This window comes from Alexandromys fortis, unplaced genomic scaffold (genome assembly GCF_014885135.2).
Source record: "Alexandromys fortis isolate MF-2015 unplaced genomic scaffold, M_Fortis_MF-2015_v1.1 scaffold_109, whole genome shotgun sequence".
Classification (NCBI taxonomy): domain Eukaryota; kingdom Metazoa; phylum Chordata; class Mammalia; order Rodentia; family Cricetidae; genus Alexandromys; species Alexandromys fortis.
The window spans coordinates 4936447-4962029 of NW_026068005.1; the positions used below are offsets into that span (position 1 = coordinate 4936447).

The window sequence follows — 25583 nt, forward strand, 5'->3', positions numbered from 1 at the left end:
CCCAATCAATAAACATTTGTCAAAAAAAGTCAAGCATCTGCTGTTTTCCATTGTTCCAAAAATTGCTTTTCTGGTAAATAATTCATTCTGAAATGTTTCTCATATCATCTGTATGTTTGTTCATATATACATATATATCTGCATATATACATATACATTTATTTAAATTTGTGTCTGTGAATATTTAAACAAAAATATGTATGTTTAAATATGTAAACAGAATACAATATTCTTATAATGTTTCAGTTATTGCATATAAGACAACACATGGATTTTTATCAGTATTCCACTGATTGTCAGACTCTAAATATAAATTTTACCTTTTTTTTCAAACTAGAGAATATTATATCACCATGGTTAAATGGGTGAGCAACACCAGGACAGTGGTCAGGTGGTTGAATCGGCCTCAGAACATCTCCATCCTCACGGTCTGTGAGTCTACCACCGGGGCATGCAGTAGGGTGAGTTTAAATTATTTCCATGTTTTGCGTAAAGTAAAGTGGTTAGGAGTCATTGCTATAGAAGTCAGGCATGGTTAGGGTTTCATATAGGAATTTCAATATTTTATTTACAACAATAATAGAAAAAGGAATAAATTCTAAATATCTATACTTGTGTGGTTGGGGAGATGTCTTAGAGAATGAGATGCTTTCCACATAGTTTTGAGGACCTGAGCCCCTAAGTAAATTTCAGACAAGTGTGGTTAGCCCCTTGTATTTCTAGCATTGGGGGGCGGGGATGAAGACAGGGGATTACAAAAGCAGGTTGGTTAGCTAGACTTGATGAATTGCTAAGCTCAAAGTTCAGCAAGAGACCCTGCCTCAGTAGGTAACAGTGAGAACAATTAAGATACTCAACATTAATCCTGGCTTCCACATGCTTGTGCACAAACAGATATGTGAACATGCATGCACACACACACACACACACACACACACACACACACACCAGACACATACACTTCCAAAAATCAGAAGTAAATAAAAGTACATACTATATTCTATTCCCTTATATATATTCCAATTTTTTTTAAGAGAGTGGCATCAAGAATAAGCAAAGGAGAATACACTCCCCACTTAATGAAATGAATGAATATAGGTCAGCAATACAAAGGCAGCATAAACCACATGGAGCTTTTTGCAACTGAGAATTTCTTTCCATATTTTGTCTTTCCCTTGTCATTATTAGAAGTATTCTTCCAATTTTCCTTAGAGATGGCCCAGTTTCCATATAGCTCACATTAGCTCTGTGGTTGTATTTCCTTCCCTATGATAAATAAAAGCAGAGAAAATGGCTCTTGTTCCACAATATTCTAACAGTGAGTTCAATTTCAATTTCTAAAACTAATTTTCTAAACTCTGCAATAATTTAAATGGGCATCGTATTTAAGGCTCTTGGTAAGGAACATGGATCAATACTTTAAATTTTTATATTATATGCTTGGTAGGTTATAAAGGATTCTCAGAATATTTAATAAGAAAATTTGCAAATTTCTGCTCTGGAAATGACCAAGCATTGCTGGTTATACTTTGCTCAGTAAACCACTAAAATTATATAAAACACTAGATAATAGGAGGAACAGGGAATACTAAGGTATATGCTTTCCTGATGAACACCATCCTCAGTGAGATGGTGGAGAACAAGAGGCAAAGATGTGGAAAATATGCAAAATAGGACTCTCTCACTCAACCATGTGACCAACGAGAATCACATTCTCATCTAGCAAGTTCCACTCCAGAGGCAGGGATTTCTAGGAAACAACTACACGGGTCTATAAGAAAATATTCTAGTCTTTGGCTCTGTGCAAACATTGCTTTTCTTTAGAAGGAAATTTACTTTTTAAAGGGAAAATTGAAAACTCAATAGACGATTTTCAACCATGCAGATTTGTGAAAGTTAAATATTCTATGTTTTTGAAGAATTATGACCCAGTTTTCTACCTCCAGACTAGTCTGTAGGAGCATACCAAGTGTAGCAGTGTTAAGGCTATCAGGGTTTCTGTAAGCTATTAGAAAGATACTTCACAAAACGCTTTGTGAACGACAGATGAAACTTTCAGTGAAGAAGTGCAGCATTTGAGGAGAAAGATCAACTGGATGAGCCTCATCCCATTAAACACTAAAGAATGGAAAAGCAGAATTAAGAGCAAGTCTGAATTCCTGAGAGGACAATACAGTTACAATATATAGCTGATCATTGGGGTCAAGTCACAGGAGGGAGACTTTGAGGCAGTTGCTCACAGAATATCCGGAGTCCACAGCAAAAAGAATTGACACCTGCTTTTCTTCTTAGATCAATTACATTAAAAACTTAATTGTATGTATAACACTGTAAATTGTTATACACGTGAAATTATATGTAGAAAATTCTAGGATGAAGATACTGAATTAAGAAAAACTGAAAATATAATGATATAACATTGTTCTATTATAGGTGTGTCTAATGTGTCCAAGAATTTGGTAACTTCAAACCAATATAAACAATAACTAGACAATTTATAATCAAGTTGGTACAAATAAAAGATTTAGAGAAAAATATTGAAAGCATCACCAGAGAAGACAACACTAATATAAGGGGACATAATTATGAGACTTATCTACATTTTATCAGATACAGCATAAAACAGAGGAGAACAGAATGACAAAATTCAGACTGATTTGCCTTGTCAAACTTCTTTAAGTTTGAGTTTTCTTAAAGGGGATGGATTACATAACCACATAGGAAACATGTATTTTAGTTGATCAAACTAGAACAATGGGATTAGATCATTGATTGATAATCTCTTGGCCAAGATTCATTGTTGGCTAATCAGGAAGAAATATGTGTACATTTAAAGGTGATGATTCAAAATTCATAACAAGCTGGAATCACTAATGGAGAAGAAGATACAGCTACTTACACTCAGTGCCTTTGGTACTCCTATCTACATATATGNCAATGACAAAATATGAAAAAATAGATTAAAAATATCTCATTCAACAACAAAGTGTATGATATTTTTGTCTTGATAGTTATAATCCTTAGCCTTTAATGGCTGAGCAATCTTCGGTCCCAAAGCACGTTTTGAGTGCTAAAGGACTGTTCACAAGCCTCAAATAGACATGGAGCAAAGAAGAGCTAAGGATATGGCTCAGAGGCTAAGGGTGCTTGCTGCTCTTGCAGACGACCCCAAGTCAGTTGACAGCACCCCTGTCAGGCTGTTGGGTAAACCATCTGTAACTCTGGCTCCAGGAAATTCAGCAAACACTTCTATCCTCCATAGGTACCTGTTCACCTATGGCCCCCATGCAGACAAACAGGCATACACACATGCATATAAAGTGAATGTAATTATAAAAAGTAGATAAAGCAAAGAGTATCCCATTTAGCAATAAAAGAATTAAATTAGAAATATGTGGTATCATCAAATATTTGGAAAATAAAAGAAAAAAATTAAATGCAAGCATACTCTTGGCTGGGTGCGTGTTATAGAAAATGCCTATAACCCAATACATAGAAAATTGCATCAGGAGCATCACAAGTTTGATAACAGGTTCAGTTCATAGTGTGACTTCATCTCCAAAGATAACAGGAAGGAAGATTGTAGACGTCTGCTCGATTACAATGTATATCTCATCACTGTGGGTAAGTCACAGCCACAAAAATTTAATATAGACCATCTCAGTACATCCATAGTCCAGAGCAGAGTGAATAAATGCCTGTATACTGGTTTGCTTGCTTCTCCACTCAATTCTATTTTTGTACTTTTATAAAGTTCAGGATCCTTTGCCTAGGGAATGGTGCTCCTCACAGTGGGGGTCTTCTCACATCAATTAACTTAAGAAAGTCACCTACAAATATGCCTATGAGCCAACAAAATGTAAAAATAACAAAACAAAAACCAAAATGCCCTCCATTTAGAATCTTCTTCCAGATGATTCAAGGTTGTATCAGGTTAGTGGCTAAAGATGAAAATCACAGTGAGTAAATAGATGTTTACTGAATAGATAATTAGACAAATGAATAGAAGGTATGATACAATCATTTGTTATTCGGTCTTTTAAAGGAAAAAAAATATAGATAAATAGCAACATATTTGAATCTGGATGGCATTATTGTAAACTAAATGAGTCAGGGAAAAATAATGATGCTGAATGGGGGTTATAACTCAGCGGCTGCTTAGGTAGCACACCCTATGTTTCATCCTCAGCTTTACATAACCTGGGCATGGTGACATACCTCTACTCCCAGGTCGCTGGAGCTGGAGGCAGGAGGATTTGAATTCAAATTGTACTGGGGATGTAGCTCAGCTGATAGAGTGCTTTCCTAGCTTGCACAAATCCTTGAGGTCAGTACTCAGAACCACATACACCAGATGTGGTGGCCGCAGGAATAAGTTCAAGGGCATACTCAACTGCATGGGAAATCAAAGCTAGCCTGGAATACAGGAGAACATCTCAAATTATTGATGATGCTAAAACAAAAATAAAAACAAAAAGTTCTGTCAGTTCAGATACAATTAATTTTTCTCATAAATATATTTCCAAAACAAAACAACAACAACAAAAAAAAACTTAAACATACCAATTCTCAACTCTATCAGTGTTACTAGAACATGATACATGCTGAGTAATGGGTTTGTCATAGAAATATAAGATTATTTTAAGACATTAGATTCATAGAGTATGCCTATAATCCCAGCACTCAGGAGGCAGAGACCAGAGAATCACAAGCTTAAGGTCAGTCTGTAAACCTCATGGAGTCTAAGGACCAGATCTAGCTTTGAGAAGAAACATTGCCTTAAATTTTAAAACTAGGGGCTGATGAGACCATTTAGTAATCAAGTCTGTGCTGTTTCTGCAGAGTGTTTGATTTGATTCCCAGGACCCATTTGGCAGCTCGGAACTGCTTGTAACTCCAGGTCCTGGGAATCAGCCGCCCTCTTGCTGTCTCCATGGGCCTCCACTCATGTCTCATGTACACATTTCCACACACAGTGATAAATGATTTCACATGAGTTTTATGACGAGCAGTTTGGCCTCAGCTCTGAGTTCTGTAATCCCAACCTGTCCATTCTCACCACTTTCACACAACCTGCACTGACAGCTCCCTGAGAACAAAGCCCTCAAGAATACAAAGAAGTTTCAAAAAAATTAAAAAGGGAAACTCTTCATTTCCAGGTGATAATTTTGTGGAAATAAAAACCAAAAATCTATACAGATGCAAACATGCACCCATAATTTAAAAATAATGCTTTTATATTTGAAATCTTTTCAAATTATTTAGAAGAAGAGAAAACATCAATAATAAAGCAAAAAAATTTAAATAATTGGTAAACAAGCAAAAAGAGCACATTTTAAAAATCTGGTCATAAAATTTCTTTATGTTTAACTTATTTAAAAATAGAGAATTTATTTCAGAAAATGAAACAAAATACATAGTATATTCTAATAATATTAAGATGGAGGTAAGCTAATATAAGATAAATATTTAAATATTAAATATGTAAGGGTAAATTAAAATATTTCAGCATTTAGTGCCACAGAATTTTAAAAGACATTTTAAATGCGAAACAAATATTCTTGAATTGAAAGACTTAATATTGTTAAAAATTAGTTCTATTCCAGTTTCAACATAGTTCAAGCTAAAGTTCCTTCTGTCCAACAATCCCGGACCCTTTTAGAAAGGTTTTTATGTATCCTTTGCTGACTACACTATGTAGTGAAGGAAGACCTTGAACTTCTAATCCTTGCTGAATGTTGGGTGACAGGTGTGCACCACCACACCCAGCTTCTCTCAGATTTGCTTTCTGCAAAAAAAAAACCTGTTTAAAATTTTATAATTGTGACCAGCAAGGTGTCTAGAGGGTAAGGGTATTTGCTATCAAACTTGGAGACCTGAGTTTAGTTTCCCAGGTACTATATGGTGAAAGGAGGAAAAAAAAGACTCAGTAAACATTGTCCTTTGATCTCCTCAAAGATGCTACACACACACACAAACACACACTCCCTTCACCTCTCTTATTCACGTGCTAAATATAAAAAATGTAAAATAAATTTACCAAGAAGCATATATATCAAAGTAATCCTACAGAAGAAGAAAGTTAGATGCAATTGTACAACCTGATTGCAAAAATATCTAGAAATTTATGGAGTCTCTAATGGGAGGTGAGGGACAGAGAGAGACAAATTCTCAGTTGAATTGCATGTTCTACAGAAAATGGGCCATCATTTATGGTATCAGTGATACCTACTCTATAAAATGCAACAACTTTCAACTAAATGGGAAGGGATTGTTTGCAGCTACTGCATAGTAATGCCCTAACTTTAATTTGAGGCCAACAACAACTATAAATCCAAAGGGTGATAATGTCAACCTTCCAGAAGAAAGTGTGGTTTATGGATGGGTATTATTTAAATCTGGTTTTATCATGGAATATCTTGTTTTCTCCATTCACAGTGATTGAAAGTTTTGCTGGGTATAGTAGTCTGGACTTTCATCCACGGTCTCTTAGTGTTTGCAGCACATCTGTCCAGGACCTTCTGGCTTTTGTGGTTAGGGAGTGGTTTAAATACGAAATATTTTCATGGGCTCAGGTGTCTGAACACTTTGTCCCCACTTGGTGGTACTGTTTGGGAAGGGTGTGAAATCTTTAGTAAATGGAAGATTGATAGGCCAACTCCATTTCTTGTTTACTCCCTGACTCCAGAGTGTGAACTATTTGTGACCAGTCTGTGCCCTACTCCTGCCCCCATACCTTGTCAGCCACAATAAATTATATCCCTCAGACTATAATCTGTAATGAACTCTTTCTTAAAATAAATTCCTTCTTGTCAGGAATTTGAGCGTAGCAGCAGGAAAAATAATACAATTCTGCTACACAGATTAAGCCAAATAATAACAATCATAGAAAAAAATACATGGAGATTCGTCAAAATCAAACTCTTCAGGAACTATTATGCAAATGGCTAACAAAACCATGGATGATAAAACTGTTTTTTGAAATGTATCTTACACAAATAAATACCACAGTCAATCTAATGTACCAGTATAAAAACAAACAACAATTGAAATGTATTTGACCTTATTAGGTATTAAAGAAATGTAGATTAAGAACCTACTGAGATAATATTACATACTTGGAGAATGACTAAATTAAAACAGTAAGACAAAGACAGAAAGAATTTGTGGATAAAGATATAAAACATTACAATTTGTATTCTTTGCAGGTCAAAATAAAAATTATTCAATTCTTTTAAAATATATTTTGACGATCAACTGAGATTAGACAAAAATGTAAGCATGGCATGTATAATAGAATATTTTAGTACAGCACATCTCTGTTTATGCCTGTTTAGTCATTTCACTATTACTTATTTGCACAAAAGTAAAATCATATGTTTACAAACGGATTTGTAGGGAAAATAAAACATCACCAAAATTTTATTCACAGTAACAGAGATCGCAGGTAGGAAACAGTTCATTAACTGGGAATGGATTAAAACATGAGCCATATTTATTGATTTTGTGTAATTCCACCTAGCAATTTAAAAAGGAATAGTCATATGGGTTGGGGAGATGACCCTGTGAATAAAGTCCTTGCTATGCCCACATGAAGACATGAGTTCTATTCCCTACAAGTCGCATAAGGCTGGATTCAGCAGTGGGCATCTATAACACCATTTCTCCTGTGGCAGGTCACAGGCCAGGAAGTCTGGCATAGACAGTAGTAAACAAGAGACCTATCTTACACAAGGTGGAAGGCAAGGACTGATACCTGGCATTGTCCTTTGCCTTTCTAACATGTGCTAGGGCATATTCACACCTAAAGTCACACACACAGAAGTAAACACACACATACACACATTGAGAGAGAGAAAGAGAGAGAGAGAGACAGAGAGGGATCATTTCAAAACAAAATGTTCTTTTCTAATACTAGAAATAGAATGCTGGTACAATTTTAAAAACAAAGCAATAATATAAGAATAAACCTCAAAAATGTGGCATGAAAAGAATCTCACACCAACAAGTGACACATGGTTTAATTCTCTGACTTTCTATAACCAAACTAATCTGTAAGGAAAAGATGAGAAGAATGACTTATTGGAACCACTGCAAAAGTCTGTAAAAATGGAAGAACCTGGGTCTCCTTATCTTGACCATCCATAAATATATTAAATTGTCAAAACTCCTGAAGTTAAGCACTCCTGATCTGTACATTCCACTTTGTGTGAACATTCTGGAAACACACTTCCTAAGTGGATTTTCAAGAGAGAATTAAAGAGGCAACAATTTGTCAAAGAGTACTTTAAGTGTGGGGATTGGACAGTTGAAGCTATCATCACGTATTGAATGCCAGTGATGCTCTTCATATTACATTGTATCATTTTAACATCATTCCAGCCATTATTCTCCATCTGTTTATGCTATTGATTGACCAGGACTTCCAGGTGTATTTGAGAAACTGTTCTAGATGAGTTGTTACTCAAGAGAAAGCCTAGTTATTTTAAACTTCTCCTGGATAGAGGTGTTGGTGTTCTTTAGTAACATTGATTGCCTAGTATGTGAGAGGTGAAACCAGCTTAACCAGGGACTCCTGTTACCTCTTCTATGCAAGGATAATCAAAGTATTTTTACTATGTGACCACAAGGAGAAGTTAAAATGCCACACATCATTATGTTTGTCAGTGCATTTATTTAAAATTTTATTGAGACTCTAGTAATTTTATGCTGTGTCTGAGTTTAAAAATTTCATTTTCCATAAATTTAAATTATATGACAAATGATGACAATTAGAGTTTAGCTCTGATTGGAGTCTTAAGAAAACCGGGAGGATATGGATGAGCAGCTGTCATCAGAATTCTTTATTTTTCTAGGTAGAATGAATGACTGTTACTTCCATGTCCACTGAGAATTAGAAAATCACTTTAGATATTTCTGATGAGTTCATCGAGCCATTGGTAGTGAAACACTGAAAAAACACTCTTGAAAACAGAAAGTGATTGGGGCTGTAATTTTGGTTGAATGGTTATGAGTATTTGTTGCTCTTTCTGAAGACCAGAGTTCAGTTCCCAGCACCTATGTTAGGAGACTCACAACTGCATATAAGGCGAGCTTGAAGGATCTGAAGCTTTCTTCTAACTCTGAGGACAATGTACTCATGTGCATATTTCCCCACACAGATAAAACATACACACACATGCTTAATAATAGTTAAAATAAAGGGATCAGTTATACAGTATGTAATAATCTATATAAAATGAACAAGTAATAAAAAATATGAAAGTATCGTGAACAATTTGAAATGATCCCTTCCTCATGTAGGGAGGAACTATGCAAAGTGCGTTTAGTTTTCTTAATTTGATGACCTTTTTGAACATGTATTTGTGTCTTTCAACAAACACAAGCTTCATGTCATGATAAAAAGACATTATTTCTAAAATAGTTTATATACTTGAGATTAATTGGTCAAATTTGGCTTTTGCAATGATCTTGGCTGTGACTCTTTCAAGCTATTTCAAAGGAAAATCAAATTTGGCATGTCCTAGGTTTCATATTTTTCTCTAACACTGAATGACTACTAATGAGGAAAAAAGGTTATGACTAAAAGAAATTTTAAAAGAATTTCCAGTTTTGAATTTTATTGCTGGCTGTTTGCCCAGTTCTTCTGGAGACAAAATTTTGTGTCCAGATGATACCTACAGGTAAGAAAAACAGGGTCTGGTGACTTACAGAATTCTGAAGGGTGTAATAAAACAAACTGGAGAATGACCTTGCACCCCTACTACCCAGGTGATGTGTTCTTGGGAGTTGCCCTCACCAAAATGCTGCATCTCTGTTTTTCATCCAGTTCAAATCAGTATTGCCAATGGGATGGATCTTTGGAATTATTTCTCTAGTTGATGAGAGGGAAAGGTCTGAAGGGAAGAGTGTAAGAAAGGTTATATGGATGTTCATGTTGGTCTTAGATGCTTCATGAGTTAATTGTTCTGTTTCAGAAATATGAGATGACGTCCGACACCTGGCTCTCTAAACAGGTATAGTATAGGAGGCCTGTGTCACCTGTTCACCATTGTGAATATTTTCTTCACAGGTTTGTCATATAACTTTCTCTAAAATGTTATCTCATGAGTCTAGGAACATCTTCTAATCCATAGATTAGAATAGTTCTCATTGTAAACATTCCCACAATCCATGTAAATGCCAAGTAGATGAGGTAGCCTACCTACAAGGAAGACAGAGACAAAGGATCACTAGAGCAAACTGCCTAATGAGACTAGTCCAAGGAAGGGTATGCAATGGATTTGATTGAGAGACTGCCACAATGACAAGTGTCCAAGAGTCATGAAGATGACTCCCAACATCAACCTCAGCCCTTCACATGCTCATAAATGCAGCAGCATTTACCCACAGCACATGTGCTCCTACAAACATGGATGTGTATATATATATACCCCAAACAAGTACACACATGTGTGGACACAGAAAAACAGAATAGACAAAGACAAGTTTCCAATGATAAAATTTTACGTTTTTGTTTGAATTTTAAGAAGTGATTCTTTTCCTTTATTTGTGATGCCAGATGTGGTACCCCATGCACTTCAGAAACTGATGGGGGGCCCTCTAACTCAAGGCCAACCTGGGCTATGTAGCACATTGAAAGATAGCCTAGGCTCCATAATCACTTACAAAAAACGCAAAAATGTTATATATAATCACACATTTAATGTATACCTCATATGACTTCCACAGCTTCACCTTGGAAATTCAGAAGGAAATACAGATAGTTAGCACAGTATAACTGACTTCTTTTCTTCAGTAACTCCACACTGGTTTTCACAAAGGGCAGTGTGAGCTGGTTGGGTTGGCTTGGGTTTGTTTTTCTTTCCATGTTATTTTTGTAAATTATTTTAAATGTCAGATACATCCTTGGTATTAGTTTTTACCTAAATACTGAAACATCCAAATTTTAGCTTTAGGTATTTCAGTGAGTTACAAAAAACCAAGTTCAGGTTTCACATCTCCTAATCTATTAAAGCAACCATGAAGCCTTCTTTGTAAACAGAGAATACATTTCTCTTCAATCTAGTCCTTTATTTTCATTAATGATTGCCCATCTAGCTATTGGCAAGATCTTCTTATGACTCTTTGCTGGCTTCACAGGTGTATCCAATTCATCATTGCACTTTAAAAGTTTGTGTTCCTGTCATTTGACCTTCATCAGCTCACAGACATTGTCTAGGTTTTGAATGTGGGTACCACAGTTCCTCTTCAATTGGTAGCTACCCAACCTTTCATTGTCCTGCCAATCACTTTGCCCATGGATTTGCTGAATGGCTGCTGTAAAATACACTCTTGGATGTCACTGTCAACCTTCCCTTCCCTCTCCATTCCCAGAACTCAAACGACTTTGTGTGATCCTTCTGCCCTTTGCAGCATAACCTACACCCTTGAATGATCCACAACAGTTAAAATTGAAAATCACCCCAGTTCTACAACATGCAATCCTAAACATCTTCTTCTCCATCCCATTATCATTACTCTCAAGTATATAGGGCATTCACATGCCCCTTTCTTTGGAAACTAAATTCTTTCAAAAAGCTTCTGGTCCATAGCATATCTAGGTTTTAAACTTCATCATAAATCACCTATTAATGTAACCTCCTGCTCCAACCCTAACCAGATCACATCTTCGAATAAAATTATTGTAAAATCTTTGTGTCATAAAATCTACTATCCCTCTGGCAAGATAAGACAACCAAAAGGATGTTCTCTGTTGCTATGAATTGAAATATACGCCCCCTGCAGTATTCAGCACAAGAACACTGTTGTCCTTATTTATTGCCTGGAAAAGAAAAACTAGAAAGACTGTTCATAGATTCATGCACTCACTGGCTTGAATAGATTCCAGGTAGATATACACACAACTGTACACATGGAGAGAGAAAAAAAATTATTGTGTCCTGTATATGCATATGTGTATTAATATAATTTTGCCCTATTATTATGCAAGATAAAATGGTAGTAAAAAATTTGAATTTATAACCAACAATGCTTTTATTCAGTTTAATTAGTCACTAAAAATAGTCATTAGAAATTAAAAACCTGATGGATATCAGTATTTCTGAATTGCTCTCCTTCACATGTATTATTCTATAATTTTTCAGATATATAAAAATTCATAATAGTTTAACAGGCATTGCTATATTAAATCCAACCTCATGAATGCTGAATAGAAGTCATTTCTTAACAACAACACACCCATCTATAAATTATTTAGTAAGAAAATGCATTTGGTGGCCTGTCAGAGTTGATTTTTTTCCTTCAGCAGAACAATGGGAATCTTACTGAATTTTTAGAATTTCATGAAATAGAAGAGTTGAGAGTGGTGATGAGTGGAAACACATCTTTATGACAATTAGGACTTTAGCACCAGCACACCGTCAATTTCAGGATAGTTGAAAGGAAGCAAGAAATGGACATGGTTGTCCTATCTTCCAAGGCCTGAAGATGGATGGTAAGTGTGTAACACACCTGGAAGTTTACACAGTTGAGTTCAGGTCCAGGGCAATGTTTCCCAGAAGCACTGTTGTGAAGGATGTTCCATATGTGAAGGCAGAGAGGGAAAGTGCAGGTTAAACCCAGTCATGTGTTCTGTGTTTTTGTTATGTGTTAAGTTGCATGTTTTTTCTCAACCTTTACCTATATGTTACTTTGGAGATTTCCACTTAATCCATATGTTATCATATCTTTTCATGAATATCCACAAAGTGAACAATGGAAATTATCTTGTCATTGCTGTTAAGAGTGTCCGTTCCAGGTGCTGGGGATGTATCACTGAAAGCTGTAATGCACGAGTCACACAACTATAAACATATGCACACCTGTGCAGTGCACTAGTGAGTGGTGTTAGGAGGTGCAAGAAAGAAAAGTAAACAAAATAAAGCTGTTGAGAGCAGCAGGTGATAATCACTAAAGCAGCTAAAACATACAGATATAGGAGGCAGAGCTAGACATGGATGAGAATAAAAAATGAAGGCCAAAGTGAAATAGGAGCACCCTCAGGCCCAGGGAGAATAAAACAGAGAGGAGAAGTTCATGATAGCAATGCAAAGACATCTGCAGGACTGGGAGGACACTTCAAACAGGGTCACAGAATAGTTTGGTTGTTAGAGCATGCATTGCTCTTGCAGAAGACCTGAGTTTGGATCCCTGCACCCACTTGGGTGACTCACAACTGACTGGAACTTCAGCTCTATGGGTCTCCACAGACACTGTCACATAGGCACATAAGTATCATTTAAAATAACGAAACTTTAAAATGTTTAAATCTTACATTGAAAACCATATCAAATGTAGAATCATTCTTTAATTAGGCAGAAAGAAATATGATGCTTTGTCAGATGTCAGCTATCTTAATGTATTGTGTGTGCATGTGTGCCTCTTCAGGAAATATATATATTCAGGAAATATATATATTTCCTGAAGAGGTGCACACACACATGCACACACAAACAAATACACACACCACACAAAACACTATATGTGTCTTTGTGGATGATTAATGTAATGATTTTCAAAGCCTTAATAATTGTATACATGTATGTCGCTGTAATTTAATTAAAATTTCACCTGAGGTTAGCAGCTGGGAATGAGCATTTTGGGAGTGTGTTTGGGAGAAATGAACATTAATGGCAGGGCATTTCAAGAAAATAATCTTTATAATTCCCTAACTTGTGGCATTCCAATTTTTTTTGTATTTTCAGCAAATATTGTCCACACTATCAGAAATGAATCTCCTGTTAGTAAAATTGCTCAGTAAAAGATTTTACAAATATCTTTCTTAAAAACTTTTTATGATTTAAAAAATATTTTGATAATCTGGCCTGTTTAACTTACTTACTCTTTCCTTGTGTTTAAGAGATAAATTACTGAGTGTAAACTCAGGTCAAGATATAATATTTCTTGTCTGTATTTGTGCACATATGTATCCAGTCTACTTTTTAATCATTTTCATCCCTTATGAATGAAACTTCCCCATTCTTTCCACTTTTGATATTAATAGATATATGATATTAATTTCACTTTTTAAAAAAATTCTAGATGCCATGCCTTTTATTTTTAAACATCTTTTCTATTTCCCAAACTAATTCAGAATCAAACAACAGCTTATGCGTGATGCTGAGTAGAAAGTGCCCCATCTAAGTTCTGAGATTCTTCATGCCCTTCTCCATTATAGAACGAGGAGCCTGTGTTTTCCAGAGATGGAAGCAAGTTCTTCATGACTGTTCCTGTCAAACAAGGTGGCCGAGGAGAATTCCACCACATAGCTATGTTTCTGGTCCAGGTAGGTTCTGGGATCTTTCTTTGGTATAGTTTCATTGTCATTGAAGGCTCAGTGCTTTTTCCATTTCTTAGACTGTGTGTGTGCTGGTGTGTGTGCTGGTGCACACATGACCAGTTGCTCACCTGTGGAAGACAGAAGCCAAGCTCTAGTGCCAGTCAGTTCTTTCCTTTTACCTTCTGCTTCGGCTAGGCCTGCTGGTGCACGTGCTTGTAGAGGCTCTCCTGTCTCTACCTCCCATCTCACCACAGGAGTGCTGGGGTTGCAGGTGCGTGTTACCCAGTCTGACTTTTAAATGGGCTCTGGGGTTTGAAACTCATGTCCTCATGAAGATGTAATGAGAGCTGTATCAACTATGCCATCTTCCCAGACCCAAAGGCTCAATTCTTGTGCCATTCAGAGCCTAGAGTGAGTGCCATGAAGGGTCACACATATTTTGGGAAGGTGATGCCATCAACATGCATCACACATATATTCAAGCTACATCACCACAATATCAATAAAATTTGATCAGCAGTATGTACTGTGAAGTGAGAGCCTTGACATATAGTTTTATTTGTTTATTTAATTAGACAATATCTCATATAGACCAGGGTGGCCTTGGCCTTACTCTATGATAGATGATGATCTCTGACTCCACCACCAGATGCCAGGAGTATAGATGTATGACACTATCTCAATCTGTGCAGTTTGGGGATCAAACCCAAGATGTATGTATGTTAAACCAGTTTTTCTACCAACTAAACTGCAGCTCTGGGACACAGAATTTTGTTTTTGTCATTTTGAGACAAGGTCTCACTATGTAGCTCTGGTTGTTTTAGAACTCACTATGTAGACCAGGGTATTCTCAAACTCTCAAAGATCCAATCTGCTTCTGCTTCCTGAGTGTTAAGATTCAAGGTGTGTGCCATCACACCCAACTAGGATAAATAATTTAATAACTAAAAAGCATGCTAATCTCAAGAACCTGGGAACACGCGAGAGAGGTTTTGTTCATTAAATGCACATTTCTTATTTATTTTACAAGTAACACTCTCCAAATATTACATAGGTTTTAAATGTTTGGACTGACAATATCGCTCAGTAAGTAAAGAGACTTTCTTTGTGAAGCTGATAACCCGAGTTTCATCTATGAAACTCATCCTCCTTGGTGAGCAGGGAAATGCAAATTAAAACAACTTTGAGATACCATCTTACACCTGTCAGAATGGCTAAAATCAAAAACACCAATGATAGCCTTTGCTGGAGAGGTTATGAAACCCATTTAAAGTTAAAAAAAAAAAAAACAGACTCCACAAAGTTTCATCTGACTTCCATATGCATGATATAGAATTTGCAGCCACACATGTATTTAGTGTACAATCAGTAATAAATAAATGGATATTATTAAATTTGAATATTCAAAGCCAAGGAAATCCCCATCAAAATCAAATAGTGCAATAAATTGAACATGCATCTATACTAGAAAATCAACACAGATTTTAAAATACAAAATAATAGTTTTAATGTGTTCTCAATGATGCAGAAGCCAAGAAGAAAGAAAAGTTATTCCTTCAAAATCTCAAAAGAATTTTAAAAGTTTAAATTATTTTAAAAATCAGAAAGTTTATTAATAGTTGATTTAAATATGTCAAGATTAATGAGCCAATTTAAATATAATTTTCAATAATGAACATTCAGGAGGAAACAAGCATCCTTGGAAGTAAAATAAACATCCCACTCACACAGAGAGAGCTTTATAATGACAAATAATTGTGAATAAATTGAAATATTATGAGAACTTCTCAAGCATGTAGCCAAAAGTATCTTATTTTTATGAAATTTAAATATAAATGTGGCATAAAATCCCTCACAAACTTGGTTTATTTAAGTTCTCAGATTATTCATTTCTTGTGCTATCCTGAAGCTGATGCAACCTTAGTAAAGCTCACTGGAGCATCCAAAGACATCGAAGGGGGCTTGCCTGGAAAAAGACATGGGTCAGCAGGAGAGGGAGGGGACAAGAGAGTAAGGTGGGAGTGAATGGACCAAATAAGTGATGTATGTGTCTGAAAATGTCACAATGAAACTCGTGATGTATAATTAGCATATACAAACAAAAACATGCGGAAGTTGTGATTATCAATGTACATATTTGTATCTAGAAATTTTTACTTTGGAATCACAAAATTTGGTGTCAGAATAACAGTGTTACCTAGGGTTTGCATTATTAATCAATCTCCACAAATGTGACTTTAATTTTAATCAAGGTTGAAATAAAAGAAAATAGGACATGTGTAATTTCTACAGTGAAGAGGAAGACTGATTTTCTTAGTATGCTATTAAGGTAGAAAAGTGGACGAGTTAATTATATACTTGTGAGTAATGCAATTGCATTTAGTTCTAAATAAATACATGTATTTGTATATGAATAAATTTCCAAGGTTTTCTGTGTCAAACTATTGGATTATTATTAGAACAGGCAGGTAAGATTTTAAGGTAATATTTTCAGTTTCTATATCAAAAATGGAACATTAGAAAATAGATTTATTTATCTTTTTCTAAGTATATCTAGTCATCATTAGATATTATTAGGGAAATATTTTGTCCAACAAATTGTACTTCATAAATATTATAAATAATCAGGACATTTTAGTGAATCTTTATTAAGAGTTATCTTATTATTTATGCGTATGAGTTTGTCTGTGTGTGTATCTATTGTGTGTGTGTGTGTGTGTGTGTTTGGGCGCGAGTGCATGTTTATCTGTTTATGCCCTTAGAAGCCTGTGAGAATGTCAGATCCTCTAGAGCTCGAATTATGGAAGTAAGCTGATTTTGAGCCACCTGATATGGGTGCTGGAATTCAAACTGAGGGTCTCTGGAAGAGCAGCATGTCTTCTTAACAACTGAGCTACTTCTTTAATCTTTTTTGAATTGTTAAAACCACATACTCTTAAATTTAGCTAACATTTTAACACTCAAGATGGTCCCATTGGTAAAGTAACAAATATGCAGGCAAGGGGACCTAACTTTGGATTCATGGTACCTAAAAGCATGGTCAGAGACATCTGTCATGCTTGGGGGACGGAAACATTTGGATCACCATAATTTACTGGCCACTCAATCTAGGCAGCTCAGGAGAAATCGTGTCTCAAAATACAAGGAAGAGCTAAATTGTGGGAGATACCCATGTCAGCCTCTGACCTATACCCAGATACAGATAAAAATATGCATGTACATGCATACCCTCACCAATGAAAATCTTTACAAATGAATCAGAGAGTGAAGACTAGAAAATTACATACAATATAAGATAATATTCACAGTTCCAAATGAAGTCAGTTTACTTAACTGATTTAGAATAAGACAGTATCTAGTACTGTGCTGAGCAGATGGTGTCCTCCAAAAACAGAATTTTCACATTTAAAGAGTTTCTCTTTATTTTTTGAAATTTTTCTTTATTCTTGTGATTTTTCTCTCTTTATACAATGGAATACGATTATGATTCCTACATTCCCTCATTCTCTCCATGGCATCTTTAATACATCCCTTTCCAGCTCCATGTTTTGTTGTTGTTGTACTATAACCACTAATTCTAATTAGTGCTGCACATATATACCCAGGAAGGGCAACTGATGGAGCATGGGAAACATACCAGTGGCCACATTCTCAAATAAACAATGATCCTCCTCCAGCAGCTATCTGCTGCCAGGAACTCCTTAGTAAGGAACAGACCAAGGGTTTCTCTTGAAGTCTTGAAAAGAATTTCATCTTCTCCCTGAAGCAGCCTGGTATGCAGTCTCATTCATTATCCCTGCAATGTCCAGAGCAACTTCCTGAAGCAGCTGTCTTGACTCTGCTCATCTTTCATACAGAGTGTGAAAGTTGTCATTGAAGTAGCAAACTTTCCTCTGTTCTGGGTGCCATTAAGGGCGTTTATAATTTTGTCTCTGAGAAAAGGACAAGACTGTGTATTGTCTGTAAAATTTCTGTGAATTGACTCAAATTAATATTTTTTAGGTGTTTGGTGTTTAGGAGAAAACATTTTATAGTTCATCAATATGCCCAGAACTAGCACACACATATAAACACACACAGGTACAGCTTCACACACACATGCACACATATATACAAAATTAAGGGGCATAGTTTGAAACTTCTTATTTTAATTACTCACAGCTATTAAACTATAAATGTATAGTCAGCACAACATTTTCAAAAAAATAACACCTGATTAAATTAATGAGAGAAAAAATAAATGTGTTGCAGTCCTGCCATTCCTATTATTTTTAATCAATTTGTGTATTTATTTCCAATTGCTTTTTACATAAAAATAAGAACCTTTTCTTTAAAGATTTCAATTAATGTAATTTAGGTTTGCAACATTTAAAGAGTGATACATGGTTTTTCTGATATCCTTTAATGGAATTTTTAATATTTTGCATTTATCATATTCTGAAATGTTATTTTAATAGAACTGTAGCATTCACTCAAGCAGACTTGTTATACTTTCTTTAAATGATCCATTTTCATCATTAAAGTTATTCTACGCTTTGTTGGTAGATTCTCAGACAAGAAGCCCTATTCATAAACAATTCTATTTTCAATTGCCCCAAAAGAATTCATTTCTAAATGTTCAAAGATCCCTAAGGGTATTAGTCAGTGTTCCCTAAGAAAAACAATTGATAAAATAAGTGCATATGAAAAGAGGAATTATAAGATTGCCTTAAATGATACAGTGGGGAAGGCCAACAATATCTGTCTCACACTGGACAGGTATAGTCCAGCAGTTTCTCAGTCCATATGAATTTATGTCTCAGTAGTATGAATTAGGCCCTGAAAACCTGAGAAATTCCTGGAGAGTCACCTTTGCTATACATTTAATGGCTAAAATGTTGATTCTAATATCTGCAGAGAGGCAACAACAAGAGGCTAGATGAACTTAGCTGCAAGTGATGAAAACAAAACATTCCTTGTTTCGTGGCCTTTCCTTTGGACCACCACAGTATAATGATGCCCATATTTTAGGGTGCATATTTCCACTTCCAATAATCTGATCAAAATATCTGTCACAGGAATGATCAGATTATTGCCTTCTTGTCAATTCCAGATCCAATAATGTTGACAACCCAAATTGTATACCCCCCCATTTCACCAAATAAATCACAGGCATATGTAATGTGTTTGTTTTGGTTTCATATATAATGACAAGTGGCTCTTCAAAACAAAACAGCATCATTTATAACCAAAAAAGAAGTGGGCATTGCATTAATGCACTCTCACCAGGCATTGTTGCCTTGCATCGTCTTCCTGGCCTTCCACTGGACAGCAGTCCATTGCTTGTACAGAACCCTGGTCATGATGAGTACTGGCAACATGGTGACCTGCAGTCAGAACATCTGCCATTTTGATTCATGGGGCTCAGTTGTGCCTGGTAGCCTCTTGACTCACTCGGGGCAAGTTCATTTGTTTGAAGTGGTTCCTGAATGAGACAAGTAAATCTTTGCAAGCATTTTGCTCACTTTCACAAGTATAGATAAAGACAAAGGGCAAGCTACTCAAGTGCTCTAAGACTCTCTTCTGTTCGGAATGTAAGGGTTGTGTTCTTGAGCTTTGTTGTATGTTTTTCACATTTATCCCTAGTCAAGGTAATTCAATAAGGAGAAATAATTCTTGTATTTTTCTTAGTCTCTTATTAAATATGATAATAACTTTCTGTAAAAAAACACCATTACATTATGATATTCTCTCTCTTTTTGCCTCTTTCTCCTTTGCTGTGTGTCTAAGCACAAGTGCATGTGTGGAAGCCAGGTGTCAACCTTGAGTGTCATTCCTCAAGTACTATCTACCCCAATATTTGAAAAATGGAGAGCTCAATAAAAATCAATAAAATAAAAAAGAAAACAATCTCTCACAATTCACCAAAGAGACTAGGCTTGTTTGGACCATGAGCCCCAGGTATCTGCTTGACAACGTACATACCCCAATGGCCAGTTACTGTTGTTTTTCCCAGTTTCTCCCATGGAGAATCAAACATGGGTCTTCATGCTTTCACAGCATTCATTTTGCAGAATGTTTTTCCTTGCCTTCATCATAATATTTAAAATTTGTATTTGAAATATGTACTTTTTCATAATTCCAAATAATTACTAAAATAATTCTTTGTTAATAGCATTTAGTTGATGTGAAGTATGTTTATATTACCAACTATTTGTTCAATGTTTCAGTGAGACCATATGCATAGTGCATATTCATTTTTATTTTGTACTATTATTTGATATGTGTAAATTGGAATTTTTGTACCCAAAGTAAAATACTTGTATATCCTTATATACATGTTTCCAAATTGCTTTCATTAGGAATGTGTGAAAGCAGAATAGTGAACATTGCCTTGTGTTTCATATAATCACTTAAAACAATACTTGAAAACACTGTTTGGAGTGTTAGAAAGATAACACAGGATTAAGAACACGTACTCCACAATTACCAGAGTTCGGACCCAGCACCCAGATATTACTATTCATCTAGTTCATAGAGTAGTGGGGAGAGTAGTGGTGGACGTTGTGGTTTCCAGCCCAGCCATAATAAATGCCACAGGTTCGGCAAGAAACTCTGCCTACATGGAATAGGGGGTGAAGACGATAAGACGACACCCAGTGCCCTCTTGTGGCCTCCACCCATGGGCATAGGCAGGTGAACCTTCACACACATTTACACTTACAGCAACACAGACACAGGAACATAAATGTTTGATCTTATGAACAAAGAGTATCTATCTGTTGTCAAACATGAAAGTGTTCCTCCGAGCAGTTATTGGCACATGATCCATCTACTAGTCATTCTCATTGCTGTGACAAAATGCCCCACAAAAGTAACATTTATTTTGCTCACAGTTTAAAAATACTCTCCATGATGATGGAAATGCAGGATGGCAGGAACTTGGCATGGCCAGTCTCAGAATTTATAGTCAGGAGTAGAGAGAGATGAGGGCTGGTTTCAGCTCATTTCCTTTGCTGTATTCAGTACAGGACTCCAGATCATGGAATGGAGCTGCCAACATTTAGGGCACTTGTTCATTACTTAGTTAACCTAACCTAGAGACTCCCTCATGGGCATGCCCAGCAGAGTGTCTCCTAGGTTATTTCAAGTCATGTTATGTTGAGAGTCAAGATTAAATCTCACCATACCCTTCCCACTCAGAGAAGGGTGAACAGTGTTTCAAGACTGTCATTTTCCCAAACTTTAGTAAGTAAAATAATCGTTCAGTGTTGTATCTGCCCACTTTGTCTATACAACAACAAGAAGTTTCACATATTAGAGTTGATGATTCCACTCAGAACCATTTAAGTTACCTTAGTCATTGTAAGTAGTGTAGAGAATAGCACACTCACAAAACAATCCTATTACCCAATCAACCTAATAAAAGTTTTTCATTAAATTTCACTACTCTATCTGATTAGGACATTGTCTGAAAACAATGGGTTCATTTTCTGTGATGAATAGAGAGTAAATTAAAGCATGCTATTTTTAAGCAGTACAGTATTTCCCTTATTTAGAGACCATAGACTTTAGGCAGAATTTAATATCAGATATTTGAATAAACAGCGAGTTATTGGATAACAAATACAGGCGCTGCTAAATATGCCAACATGCCTCCAGTTTTTTAATAGAAATGCATGATTCATTTTTCACATTTTTGCATGAGATAAAATCATCACCAATTCAGCATATGTGTGTGTCTGAAGTCTAGTCTCCAATACAGCCACTCTATTCTGGATTTCCAGCCCTCCTTGGAGAATGATGAAGTCATATGATTGTTTGCTGTTTTATTCTGAGTTTAGAGTTGAAGAGTTGAACCCAAAGTACATTGCTCTGCTGTAGCCTCTTTCAGAACTACACCCAGATTTAAATCTACACTTCGCGTTTCTAGTCTGACAAGTTTATATAGAAGGGATGATAGATTCACCAGAAGATATTATTTCTGTGTAATAAAAATTTGTATTCTTTGCAACATTGTTAAATTTCCATTTCTTCACCTGAGAGAGGGTTCAACTGGAAAAGCTACTTGTAACCAAGCCTAATATCATGAATTTAATTATAAAGGTCACATGGTGGAAGAGACACATGACTCCCACAAATTGTCCTCTAACCATCACATATATGCCATGGTGTACACACACACACACACACACACACACACACAAACACACAAAAATAAACACATTAATCAATCATCAATGTTAAAAATGTAAATTTACTTTATTTGACTTGATGTTTCCTTAAAGTGTTTGCAAAACTACCCTAAGTTCAGACACCCCCTTGTGTAAATTAATCAAGTTTTCACATTTAATTTTATGTGCTTTATAATAATCTAATACATTCTGAGTGGTTTGGAATGAGTTACTTGGAGAACCATACAAAAGTTAACATGTTTACTATTATGGAATATAGTGTTTAATGTAAGTCATAGGAAAATTAGTGAGGCACTTAGTAGAAAATATGGGTTCATGCTTTCCCTAAAGATTATTTATTATGTTAGAAATACATAACTGGAAGTGATGGATATTCAAAATAAAATTAGAAAGTCATGAACTTCCAATAATGTGTCCAACAATAGATTTTTTCATAGTTTTTATAGTGTATCTTTGTTGCAGTAGTATTTTAGTTCTGTAAGACACTGTCTCATATTTAGCTCAGTCTGGCTTTGTACTTACATAGCACAGTCTGGATTGAGCTCCTGATTTCCCTATTAAGCCCCTAAATCTGGGTCTATACGTGTGCACAACCATAGCTGGCTTTAAATGTACAATATCTGAGACCAAATACATCTGTGAAGTGAATACTGCATGACTATATCCTTTTGCACACTGTATCCAAGGCTTTCTGAAAGGGTTTGAGTTTATTCATAGCCAAACTGAAACAATCCACGTACACACCAAAATTCCCTGGGAAACGAACAAAACAAAAACTCAGAAATCTGTGAACCAAAGGTCTTTCAAAATAGTCACAAGTTATAGTATGGTGTTTTCAGTGATATTTCATCTTGAAATTGACATTATAGATGAACTAAAATATTGATTCAATAGAACTCTGTTCTTGGAACAATCAAAGCAGATCCTGAAAGCAGGTAAAGATAGCGGCATGGTTGTTTAGGATTCCAAGCTGGTCTTCGGAGGCTACCTGGCTAAAATCTCACAGATTTTCTGTTGTCCTAACATTTTTACCTTTGGTCTACAAAGACTTAAATCATAGTATTACCTCAGATAGTGTATATATATATATATATATATATATATATATATATATATTTGATAGTGATAGCCAGAAGGGCAGAGAATTTGTAAGAACACATTTGTTTTCTTTCTTTCATTGAGGAACGTTCTGGTTATGTGACCCTGACTTACTGTGGTCAGGGTATTAGAGAGTTCCCAATCCTTCTGCCCCAGTCTTCTGAGCTGAGAGATTGTAGACACGCACCTACATAGTGGGCAGCAATAGGGCATTTAGGAAGATGGAAATGAAGAAGACTAAGACTGTTTTGAAGAAAGATTTGTTGCTATGACAACAGGGTGGCATCTAAACTCTGTTCTTACTTTCTGCTTCAAATAGAATTGGCAGTAATATGTGGTAAGAAAATTTTCCCAATGATACACCTATATTCTGAATATAGTTACAACAAAGATGCCTTCAGAAGAATATTCCTCAGATAGTAACATTCTCTCAGGGCAATGCTATAGATCTGGGAGTTAATAATGGCAATTACAACTTTTCAAAAACCAAATTTCTTATAATTTCTTGTCCTAGACATATAATAAAACACTGCAAATTTTAATTGCATCATTTATTTGTATTCCACATATCTAGGTCTACTTTATTTGCTTGTAAACTCTTTGATATATGAACAATATAGATGTATTTTATTTCCAACCTTGACTTTAATTTTTCACTGTGTTTGTTTGTGTCTATACATAACCCCTTTAGGGATCATGTATCAGATATTTACATGACTATTCAAAACAGTAGCAAAATTGTAGCTATGTAGTAGCAATGAGATACTTTTATAATTGGGATCACCACAGCATGAAGAACTGTATTAAATGGTCACAGTTATCCATGTGGGTGCCATTCTGTAACATGAAGGGACAGACCTGCTTGTTTGTGTTTCTGTCCCAACCAGTACCCGACAACTGTTTAGCTCCAAAGAAAATCACACATAGGTCTCCATAAATTATAAGCTGATTGGCCCATTAGCTCTATAGTCTCACTGGCTAACTCTCACATCTTGATTAACCCATTTTTCTGATCTATGTTAGCCATGTGGCTCAGTACCTTTTTTCAGTGGAGCAGATCACATCCTGCTGGTTCGGTGGTCTGGACAGGAGTGGGAGGAATCAACTTCCTCCTTCCCAGAATTTTCCTGTTCTCATTACATCATTTCTATTTCCTGTCTGGTTTTCCTGCCTATATTACCTGCTTGGCCAATCAATGTTTATTTAAAACATGATTGACAGAATACAGACAATTCTCCCACAAAGGATGGTTAAAACCACAACCCTAGCTGAAAAGCTATGGTTAGCTAATTATTGTTGAGAGGGTGACTCCATCTTTTCCAAAGATGACCCTCTGCTAGGTTATCCAATGTCATGTGCAAATGAACTATACTAAGTCAACTCAGTGGAATACATTAATGTATACATACATGCCTTTACCAATAAATATGCATAAATATATCTGCATATATATGTTTGTGAGACAAAACAATAATTAAAAAAGTCAATAATTTGAAAGTCATTGGGGTCACATCAGAGATAAAGGTGAGAAAAATGGGTAGAATTAATGTAAATGCAGTATTCATGTTTAAAATTCTCAAAACTGTTAATGTAACTTTTTATTATTGTGATTTGATAATATCAGAACACCCTCCCAGAAAGATGCATGCCAGTAGTACACTTAGAGTACACATACCATCCTGTGTGCATCTTGCTTTCAGATGATTCATCAAGTAAAAGGAAAAATAATAAATGTATTTAAACATTGTCACTTGGTGAATTAACTTTTTATTTAACTTTTCCAACCTTTGTATACTTTTTCAATAAATAGAAAGTATGGTACCATATGTTTTTCCTTGGGTTCTCCTTCTTATTTAGCTACTTTAAGAACCCGAATTATAGGCTCAATGTCCTTTATTTATGGCTAGAAACCAAATATGAGTGAGTACATCCCATGTTCCTCTTTTTGGGTCTGGCTTACCTCACTCAGGATAGTGTTTTCTATTTCCATC

The 25583-nt window shown here is 35.6% G+C and overlaps 1 protein-coding gene across 1 annotated transcript in view; it reads left to right on the forward strand.

The window, feature by feature from the left end:
- Positions 1 to 25583, forward strand: part of Dpp10 (dipeptidyl peptidase like 10) — a 714980-nt gene that overhangs the window by 629017 nt on the left and 60380 nt on the right. Inside the window, exons 11-13 of the mRNA XM_050161474.1 lie at positions 338 to 461; positions 9978 to 10016; positions 14219 to 14326. Of these exons, the coding sequence (XP_050017431.1) occupies positions 338 to 461; positions 9978 to 10016; positions 14219 to 14326 (271 nt within the window). The remainder of the gene's footprint in view (positions 1 to 337; positions 462 to 9977; positions 10017 to 14218; positions 14327 to 25583) is intronic.